General features: G+C 39.4%; 1 protein-coding gene and 1 pseudogene across 4 annotated transcripts in view; both read left to right on the top strand.

Moving 5' to 3' along the window:
* The window catches only part of ZRANB1 (zinc finger RANBP2-type containing 1), a 63,797-nt gene that overhangs the window by 38,952 nt on the left and 8,215 nt on the right, over positions 1-16,630 (top strand). For 2 of the 4 annotated variants that reach the window (XM_081823318.1, XM_081823317.1), the window contains 4 exons: positions 6,200-6,387; positions 10,611-10,764; positions 13,631-13,702; positions 14,238-14,436. In XM_081823318.1, the coding sequence (XP_081679444.1) occupies positions 6,200-6,387; positions 10,611-10,764; positions 13,631-13,702; positions 14,238-14,436 (613 nt within the window). Of the gene's footprint in view, positions 1-2,205; positions 2,328-2,821; positions 2,925-6,199; positions 6,388-10,610; positions 10,765-13,630; positions 13,703-14,237; positions 14,437-16,630 lie in introns of all 4 variants that reach the window. The other 2 variants (XM_081823319.1, XM_081823320.1) reach the window with 2 other exon arrangements.
* On the top strand, positions 11,684-11,814 carry LOC115937672 (U4 spliceosomal RNA; annotated as a pseudogene).

Raw genomic sequence — 16,630 nt, 5'->3', positions numbered from 1 at the left:
AGGAGTGTATACCCTAATCTCATTTGAAGATCTGGAGAGGGCTTTAAGGAGGAAATGACATCTAAGCCAAAACCTTAAAGAGAAGAGGGAAGAATGTTTTGATCTGAGGGAATTGTGTGTGTGAAGACCCATTAGACAAACTGATGGAGTTAGCAGGGTTGATGTGTAGTGTGGGAGCTCCGGGGTGATGCTGTGGGGTAATTCTGGACCTTTCAAGGCCTGTGGACCTGGTTAAGGAGTTTAGCTTTTAACATAAGGGCTGTGGTAAACATTCCGAAGGAGACTGCCTTAATCAGATTTGTAGTTTAGAAAGAACACTTCGGTCATAGTATGGAGACTAGATTGGAAGAGAACAGCACTAGAGGCAAGCTAACCACTTAAAAGAGAACATTACAGTAATCTTAGTGAGGGAGAGTGCAATCTTGACCTAGGGTAGAGGCAGTAGAGATGGGGTGGGGGATGTATTTGAGAGAGACTTAAAAGGCAGGATTGACAAAACTTGGCAAAATTGATATGGGGGCTGAGGGGAGAGGAGTTAAGAAAGATGTCCAGGGTTTTGGTTTGGACACTTGGGGTTGGATCATTTTTCCTAAGCATAGGAGATGTGAAGTTCAGTTTTAGACAGGATGGTAGTGAGGCTGTCTAATGGGTTGTTGGATATATGGGCCTGAAACTTTTGAGGAAAATCTCCCACTCCGTTTATATGGATACTTGTGTGGCCGTGGGAGTTTACTGAGGCTGTGGAACTTTCTCTAGCAGTGGCAAATAATAGGAACTTCCTTGTTTTGTGCTTCTACCTGGGAACCTTATCAAGATGGACTAAGTAACGTTTTAACATCTCTTCCATTTTGATGATTCTGTCCTGATTCTGTCAGTATCTTTGGCTAGAAGAAGAGTTACATGGGGATATTATGAACAGTGTAATGTTATATGTCATAAGAGTTTTTCCTTTTGTAAACTAAGTCTTCCATGACTTGTAAAAGAGAGTGGACTAGACTATTCAATAATCCCTCCAGGCCTACCTAAAATGGTATAATTCTAAAAATCTAAAATTTGGTTTCAGATTCAGCCAGGATAACTTGGCCTTGTTGCAGGCAAAATTTTTACTTGCAATCAGAAAACTTTTGGGACTTGATTTCAGTGGTGAAAGTGGATTTGACATACACTGTTTTATATAACTGGAACCCTAGGTTTTTAAGAACCCTAATATCCCCTCAATTGACTCTTTGGGCAATATTTTCAGTGACCTTTGTAATTTGAACTCACGTTCATCTTCTTTAACTGTTAACACTGGCCCTCATCTCTGATCCCCTTCCCAAAGATAACTTTGTGACCTGTTCTTTTAAATCCTTCCATGGTGCTTTCAGCAGTATAATTCTTCCTGCATGGCGAGATCTTTCTTCTGAAGGTATCTATCGATTCAGGTATTTTTTCATGACTTCGGGGATTTATATTTCCACAACAGTTGGGTTGTTAACAGTCTAATCAGAGATGTAAAGACGTAAGAGCTCCAAAGTATAAATTATATTTGGCATAGTTTGTCATGATTAATAATAGAATATTTGAAGGCCTTAGAGATTATTTTGACTTCTCTATCATTGAATCTTTTATTCTAAAGAGGATGTTTTCATAATGGAGTGAGTTTATTGACTGAATTGAATAGAAGTTCATCTTGATATAGTATAATAGATTAAAGAATTTATTTCCATTTCGTGATTTTCATCTCAGTTTTTGAAAAGGTTATTGTTCTATAGCACTATTCTAGGAATAGAAGTGGTACATTTTCACTTGCTGCCATTGGTTATGTGAATAATGCCTCTAGGAGGTGGTCTGGGCTGCTTACACTGTTCCTGAGATTACCACTGAGCTTGTGCCTACTTGAAGATACACTTAAAAATACTGAGGTCATTTTATTTAAAAAGCAGCTCATATTTGAATATTGAAGGAGTTAGCTATGAATATGAATATCTAAGCCAAGTTTGTGATCCAGCTATAGCCAAATGGTTAGGAATATAAAGAAAAAGTATTACTGGGTGGTATAGTTTTTCTTTTTCTTTTTTTAATATGCAAAACCACCTAAGTGAATTAAACTCAGGGTAGAAGACAACTATCCAGACATTGTAGCCAGCGCATCTGCATCTTTCTACTGACCATGGTAAAGCACATTGTGAACATTACCACTTAAAACTAACTTTTCTCTTTAAGGGCTCCTGAAATTGTGCCAGCTGACTCCAAGTCCACCCTGACCCCACAGCATAAAGCATGCTGTGATGTCACAGCTACCATAGAACTCCAGGGTAGTGTTGAGCTGGCCCATGTGGGCTCAGGTAAGTCCTGGCTTTTTTTTACCATTTGGCATTCTTTTCAAAGTTAGTTACAATTATGATTTTATGTCATAAAAGAAAATAAGGCAAAACTTTGAAAACTGTGCCATATATGGGGGAAAAAATAAGTCTGTTTTCTAAACATCTATGAGCCAGCTCCATATTCTAACCAACGGAGTTCCATAGTAGCTGTGAAGTCCCCAGTGAGTTGTGACCTGTGGCTTCAAAATATGTTAAATTCCACTCCTGGCCCAGCTTCTAGGACCATATGAACTTTTTTTTTTTTAAACTTTATAGTTTGTAAGACGTAGTAACTTTCATTTACTTAATGTTTTTAAAAGTATTTTAACATTTTGCATTATTTGTAATTATGCACCACTGCTTAGTTGGTTGTGTATTTCATTCAGTCAGTTTTGAGTGTATGATGATACTGTAGGTTAGTTTTATAAAGTTAATCTCAGAGTGTCTTCAGCTGTCCTTTTAATTTGCCTTCATAGCACGGAAGAAGAAGGGACAGAACGTGTAATAGACATTTATTAAATTTTCAGAAAACATTACAAGAAAGACGCTTCAGTTACTCTCTTGGAGGCAGTGTGAGAGGTCAGTAACTAGGAAGCATGTATACATCACCTCTTCCGTTGGAATTGTTCTGGTTTTTCCTGGTCATTACACGAAGTGAGATTTTATCCCTTGTGTTTATTTTGCTGTCTTTTCCTACCTATCAGCTCTTCTCCCCTCTTCCTACTTTCCTTTATCATACCCTGATATTAGAGGTGATAAAATCTTATGTGAAGAACTCAAAAGACATTTTGTAAGTTGTTTTGCATATAATCTTATACTTTTTTCCCCCCTAAGTAGAAAACATTTGGTAGCTAAAGCTTTACTTTATCTGAGTATGGGCCAGATCCTTTTAAATACCCTGTTTGCAGTGAAAACCCATCTGTCAAGAAACTGTGGACACGTTAATCAATGGCTGTCTTTGAACAATGTGTCATAAAGATAGACTAAACATTTGGACTGTTCAGTGACAGTCTCATGAAATTTGTAATAAATGTACTTTGTCTCTGTAGCTGAAAACTCACTGGTAACCGAAACTAAGTTCTTAATTATAGTTAATGAAAAGAATGGAATCCTATGTTCCCAAAACATTAGACGATAATATATTTTTCTTTAAAATATTACTTTGTGCCTATACTTATGTTTGTGTTTTTCATGTTCTAAAAGATTTGGAGGATTTTGTGCTGTGAAGAATAGAGTACAAACTCTCTATTCTCTTCATCCTCATTTTCTGCCCTCCTGGATTTGCTCCATGCTGGGGAGCGGCAGCATGCCCTATCTGCAGTTCAATGCAGAGTTTGGGGTTGAAGGAAGTAATTGTTTTAGTATTTTCGATTTGGACGAATAGAAATCATGTTTTTTTTTTTTATATATGTATCCTCTTTATTGAGCTAGAATTCATATACTGTGCAGTTCACCATTTGAAGTTCTATTCGTATTTAAAAAAAAAACGCTTAATTTGAAGGCAGACTGTGTGACATTGTAAATCATAATTCCAAAGCACAGTTCGTCAACTTCCTTGTGCTATTTGGTCTGTTACCCTCCCCCCCTTGATTATGCTAGTTAGTTTCTAATTACAGAAATCCCTTACAAACATGACAGAGGAAATGAATTCTTAAGCAAGACTTTCTAAGATGAGATTCTTCCAGATATCAGCTGTATGGTGAGTTAGCTAAAAATAGTGAAGACGGTGATTTAGAAGTTGGTTGGCAGTCATCTTTGTCTTTGAGAAACAAAAGAAGGTGTGTGTGTGCGTGCGCGTGCATGCACGTGCCTAAATAAGTACACAGATGTATACATGTTCTGTGCAGGTCTTCCTCTCTATCTTCTCAGGTAAATTGATCGGTCTTTTTGGTCCTTGGGTGGCTTTTCTTATGTCATAAAGAAATTTTATAAATACATTTTATAAATATTTTACAGTTAAAAAACTGTATAAGGCGCAGTAATACTGAAGGTACCCAGAATAGTGACAGCTTTGGTAGGACCAACATGAAGAGCAGTTGCCTTCATACGGAAATACATGTACAGGGAAGGAAACAGAGCAGGGCATATTTAGTTCTAAAGAGAGGAACTACATTAGATTATTCATAAAGTTACGAGCTCTCTCTGATTATTCTCATCTGTTATTAAAACAAATTAAGCAGAAATTTTAAAGTTCTTTGTGTACTTGACTCTTTAACCATAGATTTGTTTTTATTTCAAGTAGGACTTTCTGTGTCTGTTTTTAAGGCTTGCCCTTTGGAGAAGATTCCTGCCAGCCATATCACGTTTTAGCCCTGATGACTTCTCCAGGGCACTGGGCCTCCTAAGAGTGTGTTAAAGCCCTTTCCATAGTGGGGGTGGTACACAGTGACAGCTGTACTTAGGCATTTATAGTGAAGAATGTATTAACCTATGTGGCCATGAAAATAAAAGTTCCTGTAATAAGGTGTTCTCGTTTGATATCATGGATTTCTTCACCTGAAAAATGTCTGTGTTGGCGGCAGGGTGTCCTTTTATGGGGAGTGGGTCTAGATTTGCAGAAAGGATCTTTGACTGCAGAGTCTGAAAACTTTTGAAGCTGGCCTTTTATGGTCCACAAATGGGATGAGAAAGGACTGTTTTGAGTATAGGAATCATGTTTGTACTGTCTGTGTTTCTCACATTGCCTAGCACAGTGCTTTGCATGTCATGGGTGTTCAGTGAACATGGGATTTATTTTAAAGTTTTGCTATTTTTAATAACTGGGAGAAATTGTTGCATTGTACCAATCTGTTACTCCAAGGAGTAGCCCTTATTTCTCTAATTCCTAATTCAAGATGGCAATTAAAAAATGGCTCTTTAAAAAATACCCTAAGAATATTTTTAGCTGGTCTTAGCATTTTACCCAACAAACGAATTTTTCCTGATACAACTTAGGACACACTTAAAATTATTTGGTCCTTCAGTCTTGAGGTGTGTGTGTGTGTGTGTGTGTAACACTCTTTGTGGTTAAATTTGAAACTTATCTACACCTTTATATTTGCCAGGGGTATTTATTCATAGATGTGTACTGTACTGCTTAGTAAATAGGATTACTGTCTTCACCTAATATTAATTTGTGTTAAGTTTAGTAACATGGGTTAGTGGGAACAGAAAGTTCTTTATGGATTGGGAAAAATGATACTTGTTTTATCTCTCTACCCCCAACTGGTTTGTAATGTTTTATTTTAGCATATTTTTTGTTCTAACTCATCTGGTTCAAGTTTTACCGTATTAATACTTAATGAGTGTAAGGAAGACTTGGCTTTGAGAGGTTCTGAAATCAAAATGTTGCTAACTTTAACTTATATTGAAAATGGTTTTAATTGCTCTGAATTGTTTCATACCTAAACAGCAATATGGAAGGCTCAGCATCTGTTTTGATTCAGCTTAAAAAATGCAGTTGTAAAGGGCAAGAGAGCCCAAAGCCAACAGGAAGCACATCCCCGTCTCCTTGGTTTCTGCAGAGTCAGGACCAGACAGGAGTTTAGTGTCTTCTGTAAAGTCTAGTTTCTCATACTAGGATTACTGATCTCTTTGATCCAATTAATATATTCTAATGATTCCTCTAAGCCTCGAGCATGGAGCCAGCGCTGATGTGAAGGTAAGTACCTAAATAGGTAGTTCTAGTTCTGGAAAGAAATTAAAGGGAGAGGAATACATCAGTTTTCCTTAATATTTAGGACATTTAAATATGTTGTCCTGGGGTCCAGAAATCCTAGAGAAACACTTAAAAGGGTTTAGAGTGAATGCAACGGGTTTATGCTTTTGGAAGAAAAATAGAAATAAACTCTTTTCTATCTTGCTGCTTGTTCTAGGGGTTGTAGAAGGTGACTTAGCTGCTATAGAAGCGTACAAGTCATCAGGCGGGGACATCGCACGTCAGCTCACTGCAGACGAAGTGCGCCTCCTGAACCGCCCTTCTGCTTTTGATGTTGGCTATACTCTCGTACATCTGGCTATACGTTTCCAGAGGCAGGATATGCTAGCGATACTGCTTACAGAGGTGAGTATGGCATTTTGGTTAAACGTTTTATATGAAGGAAGTGTGTTCATTAGTTTTCATTTTTGATGTAGTGTTTTTCTAAACTGTTCTTAAATGTTTTAGATTTCTTTTATTCCCTTTGTAAATTCACACTAAACTTGGACTTCACCAGTATATAATTCCTAAGGGTATTAGGCTTTTAAAATAGAACATTTTGCCACAAGATTTGAATCATCAGTTTGATTAAAAAAAACACTAGGATGTATCTTTCATTCATTCATTTAACTAATATTTATTGAGTACCTACTGTGTGCTAGGTATGGTGCTAAAAAGGGATATAATTGTGAAGACATTGGCTCTTCCTTCAGTGTGTATCCAGAAAAGTAGAGAAATAAACAGGTAATTCTGTACAGAGTGTGTTCTCATTGATGTAAATGCCAGGTGCTGTGGGAGTACTTGAGAAAGTGTTTTGGGGTATCTTACCTTCTTACCTAGAGCAGGTAACATTGTAGTGGAGATCCGAAGGAGAAGTAGGAGTTAGCCTCATAAGTGGATGGAGCAGAGAGGGAAGTTGAGGAAACCATTTATTCAGAGGCCCTGGTGGTAGTGTTTGTGGTGAGGTTGGGCACTTGCAGGTACTCAGCATGCCTGTGATGGTGATTGGGAGGAACTGGGAAGGGAAGCATTGTGAAGGATGATGTAGGCCAGGGAATTGGAAGATTGTTCCTAGGGCAGTGAACAGGCTGTGCAGTGTTAGGGAGAGGGTCAGGGGAGTAGCCAGATCAGATCAGAGTGTTTTGGCCTCTGTGGATGGGAGAGGGCGGAGCCTCGGGAGGGTAGCACGGTGTGATGCTGGTGCTGCTGGCAAGCACGCTGCTGGTACAGAGTGGCAGTGGCAGTAGGAGAGGTGGGCCCGTTTGAGAGAGCTGGGGGGACAGAGTCAAGATGGAATGGATCGACTGGATGTGGGGAGTCGGGGGGAGAGGGGTCAAGTTGGTTCTGAGCTCTTGGGCTTAGATAACTACGTAGATGTCACAAAGGATTGCAGATGAACGATTCAGGATGCGACCATATTATCCAGGTAATTCTTTTAATGATAAGAGAAATAGAGTAAGAGTGCAGAGAGTCAGATCATTTGTAGATTCAAATTTTGTCACTATACGTCTTCTGTGGTATGCATATGCATATTTGCATATTCAAATTGGCCAATATTGGGAACCATTATGTACAAAGCACTGGGAGGGATTAAGGAATATGAAGATTACCTGAAACCATGATTGAAATGGCTAGCCATTGTTCAGTTTGCTAAGAGTCCAGTGACGCCAGAGGCACCAGAAAGAGGAAGGGAAGGGCTTGAGCGATAGTCATGGTGAAAACAAGGGGCAGCCTTACTTGGATAAAAAAAGGGACTGTTCAAAAAGCAGCCATGTGCTAAGAAGGCCCAGAGTTCTGGAACAGGGGATGGAACAGTTAGCAGTAGCTTCTGTAGTATTTGAGGTCTGGCTATATTTGCGTTGTGTATTGGCAGGGCCAGCGTGTGGAGCTGTAGTTGCTGGTGGTGGCAGGAGGCAGGATAGAGAGGGCAGCTGTGAATCAAGGCTCAAGTCCTTTGGGGGGTTCCTGGACTCCCCTCAGCCTGGTGGAGGGCTGTGAGAAAGTTGGAGGGACTAAGTCACTGACCTCCTAAGAGCATCTGGGGACTAACATTGGGAAGGCAAAAGAACCCCAGGGTACTATTTACGGCCTTAACAGATCACCTCCATTTAGCAGCTTTAGGCAACAGTTGTTATCTTCACACAGTTTCTGAGTGTAGAGAATCTAGGAGCTGCTCTGCTGAATGGTTTTGGCTCAAGGTCTCATGAGCTTACAGTCAAATTTTGAGAGCTGCAGTTGTCAAAAGGCTTGACTGGGGTGAGAGGATCTGGTTCCAAGCACACTCGCATGACTGGTGGCGGGAGGCTTCAAATCCTGGTCACGTGGGCCCCTCCAGAGGGCAGGTTTCACCAGAACAAGTGATCCGAGAGAGAGGGCATGCTAGAGTGATCCACGTGGAAGCTTCAGGGTCTTCTAGATGGAACCTAATTCAGGAAGTGACATACCATCATTTTTGCCATATTCTCTGGAACACATAGACCAATTGTGGTGCACTGTGGGAGAGGTGAGAGCGGGGTGGATTTCCAGGGAAAGAACCAAATTGGGTGTGGAATGTCATCTCAGTGGAGTGGGCACTCCAGAGGACAGAATTGAAGGGGCCGGTAGGGAGATTGGACTAAATAAGTAAGGGATGTGCCTGCAGAGAGAGCACAGAGCTAAGTGTTTTTGGGATGAGACTAGGAGAACATTATATTTTGGGGGATATGTATCTGGGGCAGGGTTGGTTTTTTTTTTTTTTTTTTTTTTTTAAATATTTTATTTATTTATTTGACAGAGAGATACAGCGAGAGAGGGAACACAAGCAGGGGGAGTGCGAGAGGGAGAAGCAGGTTTCCCGCGGAGCAGGGAGGGAGCTCAATGCGAGGCTCAATCCCAGGACCCTGGGATCATGACCTGAGCTGAAGGCAGACGCTTAACGACTGAGCCACCCAGGCGCCCCTGGGGCAGGGATTTTAATTGGATTTTAGGTCATGGACTCTGTTGGTAGTCTGGTGGAACCTATGAACTCCTTTTCATAATACTGTTTTTTAAATGCCTAAAATAAAAGTAAGATTGCAATGGAAATCAATTATATTGAAATGATAGTTTTTTCAGAATATTAGATTTGTGATACATAAGAGAATGCATTTTAAATATAGACAGGAGAGGGGCACCTGGGTGTCTCAGTTGGTTAAACGACTGCCTTCGGCTCAGGTCATGATCCCAGGACCCTGGGATGGAGCCCTGCATCAGGCTCCTTGCTCATCGGGGAGCCTGCTTCTCCCTCTGTCTCTACCTGCAACTCCGCCTACTTGTGCTCTCTCTGTCAAATAAAAAAATATCTTAAAAAAAAAAGGAAACTATTAAAAAAAATATAGACAGGAGGTCAGTGAAAATGAAGTATTTAAATTTTTTTTTAAAGATTTTATTCATTTGAGACAGAGAGCGTGGGTAGGGGGAGAGGCAGGAAACCGACTCCCTGCTGAGCTGGGACCCAGATATCATGACCTGAGCCGAAGGCAGACGCTTAACCATCTGAGCCACCCAGGCACCCCTGAAGGATTCAAATTTAATGAAAATTCCCATTCAGGTTCACAGGTCCTTCCCAAGTTCACGTGCCCTAAGTTAAGAATTACTGGCCTAAGGAGATGGTTGAGAGTCATAAGGTTGAAGCGGCTAGAGGTAAAGGGTGGGGAAGGTTGTCCAGGTTTGTGGCTTTGGTCTGTAGTGACAACAGAGAACAGAGCTGACTGGTTCACTCAGGGTTCACACCAGACTCATTTCCTCTCCAGCAGATACCTTTGATTTCAGAATTCTTCGTATGCAGTTATCTTGAGCTCCACAAAAGGAATACAACTTAAATATAAAATAATATCTTTGCATCAATAGTTGCTATCCCTCATTAAAGAGAAAAGGAAAGTTTCTAGCCATGCCCTTGCTTAGAAGTTCTCTGTTGTAGCGTTCACTAACTACATCACTGCTCACATTTATTCCTTTCAGGCTGGCTATACTTTGAAGGTGCATTGTCTGTTCTACACTTGGAGAAGCCAATTGCTTTTTTAAATATTCAGAGTTGTAACAAAGGGGGAGGGATTTGAGGTCAGTGGAAACTAACCCTTTAAAAATATCATGCTTTCTTTATTCCACGTCAGGGTACTCGAAGTATTCTTAACCCAGCAGAAGAGTGTTTGTACTTTCCTCTTTCTCTGTGAGCTGGAATTTCCTGTTTTTTAAGAATGCTTTTATTGTGGGCATGATGCTTAGTCTTACTTAGGTGGTTTTCTGTGTCCTCCCTCCCTGTCCTAGGATGAACCTTTGTTTACAACACCATTTTACATAAGTTTTTATCTAAATCTTTATATATTTCCTTGGGATAAATTCCTAAGAAGTGAATTTCCAGAGTCAGAAGGTAAAGCATTTTTATGGCTATTTTCATGGAAAGTTGTACTGAAACATGTTTCCATTGGTGAGGAAATAATCCCTAATCTGTTTTAAAATTAAACAACACCCTGAGTTACTGGGAAGGTTTGGTAATTTGTCTTAAATACTGTTGTTTTCTGCTTTTGTTAATGATAAATGAGATGCAGAGGAAAGTTTCTTTTGTGTTTAAGGTGTCTCAACAAGCAGCAAAGTGTATTCCAGCAATGGTGTGTCCTGAACTGACAGAGCAGATCCGGCGAGAGATAGCCGCCTCTCTTCATCAGAGAAAGGGGGATTTTGCTTGCTATTTTCTAACTGACCTTGTTACATTTACATTGCCAGCAGGTAACTCCAAATTTCAATGTGAAAAGAAATGTTCCCTTTATTATAATTCTTTTTTTTTTAATGTGTGAGTGAAACTGTTTCTGTTAGCAGATAGCTACTATGTGTGCATTTTAAATAATTTGACTACCCTCTTGATCCTGGAAGTGACCAGTACAGGGTTCCTCATAAACTTATGCTTTGGATCTGGTAGGAAGATAGCAGCTGATAATAACTGACTTCTATGTGGGCCTTAGATGTTTTAAAAAATGTCTACCCATTTATTTTTCTCTTCAGGTTTAGTTTATGATATCGGTATACTTTTTCTTTCCTTTTTCATACCTATTTTAAAATTATGTGGCTTTGGTTATTGGTATATTAGCAGATAGGATTAGAACGCTGGCTTTTGATGGGTGGAATCAGATTATTTGAATCAAAAGACACTGGCATTTTTTTGCAAGTGTCATTATGTTCTTCACTCATTATATTAATTTCTACTATGTTTGTGAAGCAGCTTTTCATTTTTCAATTCAGTGACAATCAGAAATGTCTTCCAGGATGCTTTTTGTCATTTGGCACCGAATAAACGCACCAAACATCAGAAGTTTCTAAAATAAAGCTTCCATCTTGGTTCTAAGTGTCTTGAACTTTTATATTGACATGAACAGGGGAATTTACAAATGTTAGGGAGATAATAACTAAGCCTTTTTTTTTTTTTTTTTAAAGATTTAATTTATTTTAGAGAGAGAGAGTGAGTGAGCACGAGCGGGGTTGGGGAGCAGAGGGAGAGGGCCAGGCAGACTCCACGCTGAGCACTGAGCCCAACATGGGGCTTGATTTCACAACCCTGAGATCATGACCTGAGCCAAAATCAAGAGTTGGACGCTTAACCAACTGAGCCAGCCAGGCACCCCAATAACTAAGCGTTTTAAAATCAGACACAAGCTTTGCGCAGTGGCAGTATCGTAGCCAATGAGGTTTATCCGAGGCGCGATTATTGCTAATTAAAATCAGACACAGTTCTGGGTCGCCTGGGTGGCTCAGTTGTCAAGCGTCTGCCTTCGACTCAGGTCATGATCCCAGGGTCCTGGGATCGAGCCCCACATCGGGTTCCCTGATCAGCGGGGAGTCTGCTTCTCCCTCTCACTCTCCTCCTGTGCTCTCTCTCTCTCAAATAAATAAAATCTTAAAAAAAAAAAAGACAAAGTTCACTTGGAATGCATTCTCTGTATACTTAAGCTTACTCTGGTGATGTTTAGATTTTTATTTTGACTTGAAAATAGCCTAATTTTTTTTTTTTTTAATTTTAAGGGTAATACTTTTTACTGTAGACTGCTCCATTGGTAGATTGAATAAAGCATGGAGAATTTGAGGAAGATGACAAATACAGGGGTCTGTGTGCCAATAATTAATGGTTCATTAACTTTTATAAGAAGATTCTAAAGTCTGAAAACAATAGGCCTGAGCAGAGGTTGAGAGTGGGGGGAGACAAGGGCAGATAAATATTTGTATGTTGTTACTGTTTCATCAACTTGAATTTCAGATAGCCCTATTTTTTTTTCCTTTTCTGTTTTACTGAGGGATAATTGTCCTATAAAATTGTCAAATATTTCAAGTATCCATTGTGATTTCATATATGCATATATTGTGAAAGGGTTACCCCCTGTCTTAACACACCCATCGTCGCACATGTTTGGTTTATTTATCTGTTTTGGTGAGAACATGTAAGTTCTATTCTCCTAGCAAATTTCAATGATATAATACAGTGTTATAAAATACAGTTACCATGGTTTTACATTAGGTGTTCAGCCTTATTCATTTTATAGCTTGGAAGTTTTTGTACCCTTTTACCAATCTCTCTTTTCCTCACTTCCCTCAGCCCCTGGCAACCTCTTTTCTACCCTGTTTTTATGAGTCTGACTTTTTTTAAGAGTCCACATGGAAGTGGTACAATGCAGTATTTGATTTGTCTTTCTCTGGCTAATTCCACTTAGCCTAATGCCCTCATTGCCCTTGTTGCAAATGGCAGGATTTCTTTCTTTCACTTGGCTGAATAACATTTCATTTTATACCCCCCCCAATCTTTATTCATTCATCCATTGTCTATATCTTGGCTACTGTGAGTAATGCTGCAACACACATGGGAGTTCAGTACCTCTTCATTATCCTATTTTCATTTCCTTTGGATATATACCCAGATGTGGGATTGCTGGATCATACTGCTAACTTTTTTTTTTTTTTTTAATTTTTATTTATTTGACAGAGAGAGGGAACACAAGCAGGGGGAGTGTGAGAGGGAGAAGCAGGCTTCCCGCCGAGCAGAGAGCCCGATGTGGGGCTCGATCCCAGGACCCTGGGATCATGACCTGAGCCGAAGGCAGACGCTTAACGACTGAGCCACCCAGGCGCCCCATACTTCTAACTTTTTGAGGAACCTCCATACTGTTTTCCATGGTGGCTGCACCAATTTACATTCCACTAACTGTGCGCAAGGGTTCCCTTTCTCCACATCCTCACGAACATTATTCTCTCTTATCTTTTTGATAATAGTTGTATGTAATTATTGGTCCAGATATTCTTACTATTTTTTAGATAACAGTTTTGCTAATGAAGTATAGAAAGGAAATCTTTTATGTTACATTTATACACACACACATTATACACGCATTTTTTTTTTATGAGAAACCAGTTGACAGCCTTAGCCTTCACTAGCAAGGGAGTTTTTATTTTTTGTGTGTTTTTTTTTTAAGATTTTATTTATTAGAGCATGAGTGAGAGAGCACCTCGGCAAGGGAATTATTTTAGGGGAAATCACTATTAGATGCTCGTATCAAATTTATTAAGATATGAGACATAAGAAAATCTTTTAAGTCTGTTTTTTGCTTTGTAGATATTGAAGACTTGCCTCCAACAGTCCAAGAAAAATTATTTGATGAGGTGCTTGATAGAGATGTTCAGAAAGGTAAGTGTGGAATTAAGGAGTGTGATTTAGTTCAATTTCCATAAACGCTTTGCTTTGTAAGGCTTGGAGCAGTTCAGTGTATGGTTGACTTGTTTTATTTTTACTTTAATTGAAAATGTAAAGTCCTTAAGAGCAGTGTCACATTGTGCTGTTAAAAATGTTCATTCTGTTAATTATATCTCGATAAAGCTGGAAAAATAATTTAAGAATGCTCATTCACGGCTCTTAACTGTGATGGAATAAAGGTATAAAAGTTTTTAAGCCTTAGTTTTCTACTTCCTATTCTAGAATGGGTATATTTCCATGTTAAGCATTCTTTGCAAATAGTAAAGAATTTAAAAGTTGAGCAAATTATTCTAGAGCCGTAGATGTTTCAACTACTCAGAAGGTTTGTATTTCAGTTGATCAGATTTATTTAGGTGTTTAATAGTAAATGACACATAAACTTACCAATATCTAGAGAATGGGTTCTTTCCTCCAATGAATAGTCCTAAATTGCATGGAAATGAACATGTTACTTAAATTCCTTATGTAGAGTTAGAAGAAGAATCTCCAATTATAAACTGGTCTTTGGAATTGGCTACACGTTTGGACAGTCGACTTTATGCGCTTTGGAACAGGACTGCAGGAGACTGCTTGCTTGATTCAGTGCTACAAGCTACCTGGGGCATTTATGACAAGGACTCGGTGCTTCGGAAAGCCCTGCATGACAGCCTGCATGACTGTTCACATTGGTGAGCCGGCATCCTTCCGTGTGTAAAACCAGGCGTGCTCTCGCTGAATCATTTCCTTATAGTGTTAGGATACTTTCTGCCGTTACATTTTCTGTGGAAGCTAGGGGGAAAGCTTTGGTTTTGCACATTGAGACACTTTGAACATTTTGACGGCTTTTAGACCTTTTTGCTGAGCTTCTTAAATAGAAACATTTGAAGTTAAATATTGATAAGGTCTTTGCTCATATTTTTAAGTGTTATCATTCCATATTTTTGTTGAAATTTAAAAGATTATGTTGGCATTGTATTACAAGATTTTTTTTTTCTTCCTGAGGCACATAGTCTTCAGACCACATTTTATTTTGCAAATTTTGAAATCCACAGTAAAGTTAAAAAAATATGTCAGTGCAACAGACTCTAGTGTTTTCTTCATTAGATGTCCAGTTGTTGACCTTTACCCACATATGCTTCATCTCTACATATGTAAGCACCTCCCCTTGCCAGTTGGTTTAAGTCATCATAATGCTTTTTCCCCCGTCAGTGTCTCAGTGTGCATCTTGAAGAACAAGGATATTCTCTTACCCAGCCAAGTCCTCATTACCAAATCTAAGAAAATCAGCAAGGACTCTGTTATCCAATATACGGTCCACATTACATCTTCCACTTATCTCAGAAATGTCCTTTCTGTAGACAGGGTTCCCTGCTATCTGAAAGAGCATTCCTGGGAAACCTTTTGTCAGCTGAACTGGCATAAAGCAAAGATGCAGTTACCATCTTGTAGAAGTGAAAATCCTCTTCAGATTTCTTTTCGGCTAGCAAAAACAGGCGCTAATATAGGTCTTTCGTAAAGGTGAAGGGGTACAAAGCAAACTTTCAGATAGTGGGGAATCCTGTATATATATATACAATACTTGGGTGGATGCCGGGTAAAAAATATTACCCGGCATCCACCCAGGTATGTGACTGGTCTTGACCTATGGTAGTTTCTTGGTTCTGTATATACATCTCAGTTATCATAAATGAGAAAAATTGAGGCTGTAAAAGAAGCTAAATTAATTAAAATGCGTTTTTCCCCCCTCTTAACACCTAATTGAATGCTCACACATATGGCCTTACTCTGGAAAACTTTACTACCCTAGTTCCTCCATGTAATTTTTGAGCACTTGCTAGTTGTGAATTTTGTTGTCAGTATTTAGGGATTATGTGAAGTCCAATAGAATATAAACTCCATGAGAACAGAGATTTTGTTGTGTTTCATTGTGGAAGATCTAGTGCCTCCAGTAGCCTGACACATAGTAAGTACATACATAGTAAACATTATTCAGTGAAAGTACTCTCTAGAATTTGAAAATGAAAGCAATTTAATCACTTTTTTGAGAGCTAAATTATAGATAAAAGCATAATGCAAGAGAGGAAGAATTTGAGGTCACCTGAAAAAAATTAAAAAGCTCTCTGGCTGGCAGGCCTCTCTGGTGACCTGATTGGATGTATAATGTGTACAGGCATACCTCAGAGATGCTGTGGGTTCAGGTCCAGACAACTGCAGTAAAGTGAGTATCGTAATAAAGTGAGCCAAAGGAAACTTTGGTTTCCTAGTGCATAGAAAAGTTCAGTCTGTAGTCAAGTGTGCAATAGCATTAGGTCTTAAAAACTACACATACCTTAATTTTAAAAATATGTCATTGCTAAGAGACCCTAACCATCATCTGAGCTTTCAGCGAGTCGTAATCTTTTTGCTGGTGGAGGGTCTTGTCTCAAAGTTGATGGCTGCTGACTGATCAGGGTGATGGTGGCTGTTTCTTAAGATGACAGTGAAGTTTGCTGCATCGATTGACTCTTCCCAAATGATTTCTCTGTAGCATGTGATGCTGTTTGATGGCATTTTACCCACAGTTAGAATTCCTTTCAACATTGGAGTCTGTCCTCTCAACCCCTGCTGCTGCTTTATCAGCTAAGTTATGCGATAGTCTCAATCCTTTGTTGTCATCTCAGCAGTCTTCACAGCATCTTCACCAGGATTAGATTCCATTGCAAAAAACCACTCTGCTCGTCCATCCCAAGCAGGTCCTCATCTGTTCAAGTTGTGTATGAGCTCGCAGCGCTTCAGTCCCATCTCCATGCTCCGCTTCTCATCCTAGCTCTCTTGTTCCCAGCGTGGCTGTAGTGACTTCCTCCACTCAGGTCTTGAACCCCTCCAAGTCATCCACGAGGGTTG

Source organism: Leptonychotes weddellii, chromosome 6, assembly GCF_054177405.1.
Source record: "Leptonychotes weddellii isolate Sample4059 chromosome 6, ASM5417740v2, whole genome shotgun sequence".
Classification (NCBI taxonomy): domain Eukaryota; kingdom Metazoa; phylum Chordata; class Mammalia; order Carnivora; family Phocidae; genus Leptonychotes; species Leptonychotes weddellii.
Note: the sequence above shows the minus strand (reverse complement) of the source record. Positions and strands in the feature narration are given on the sequence as shown.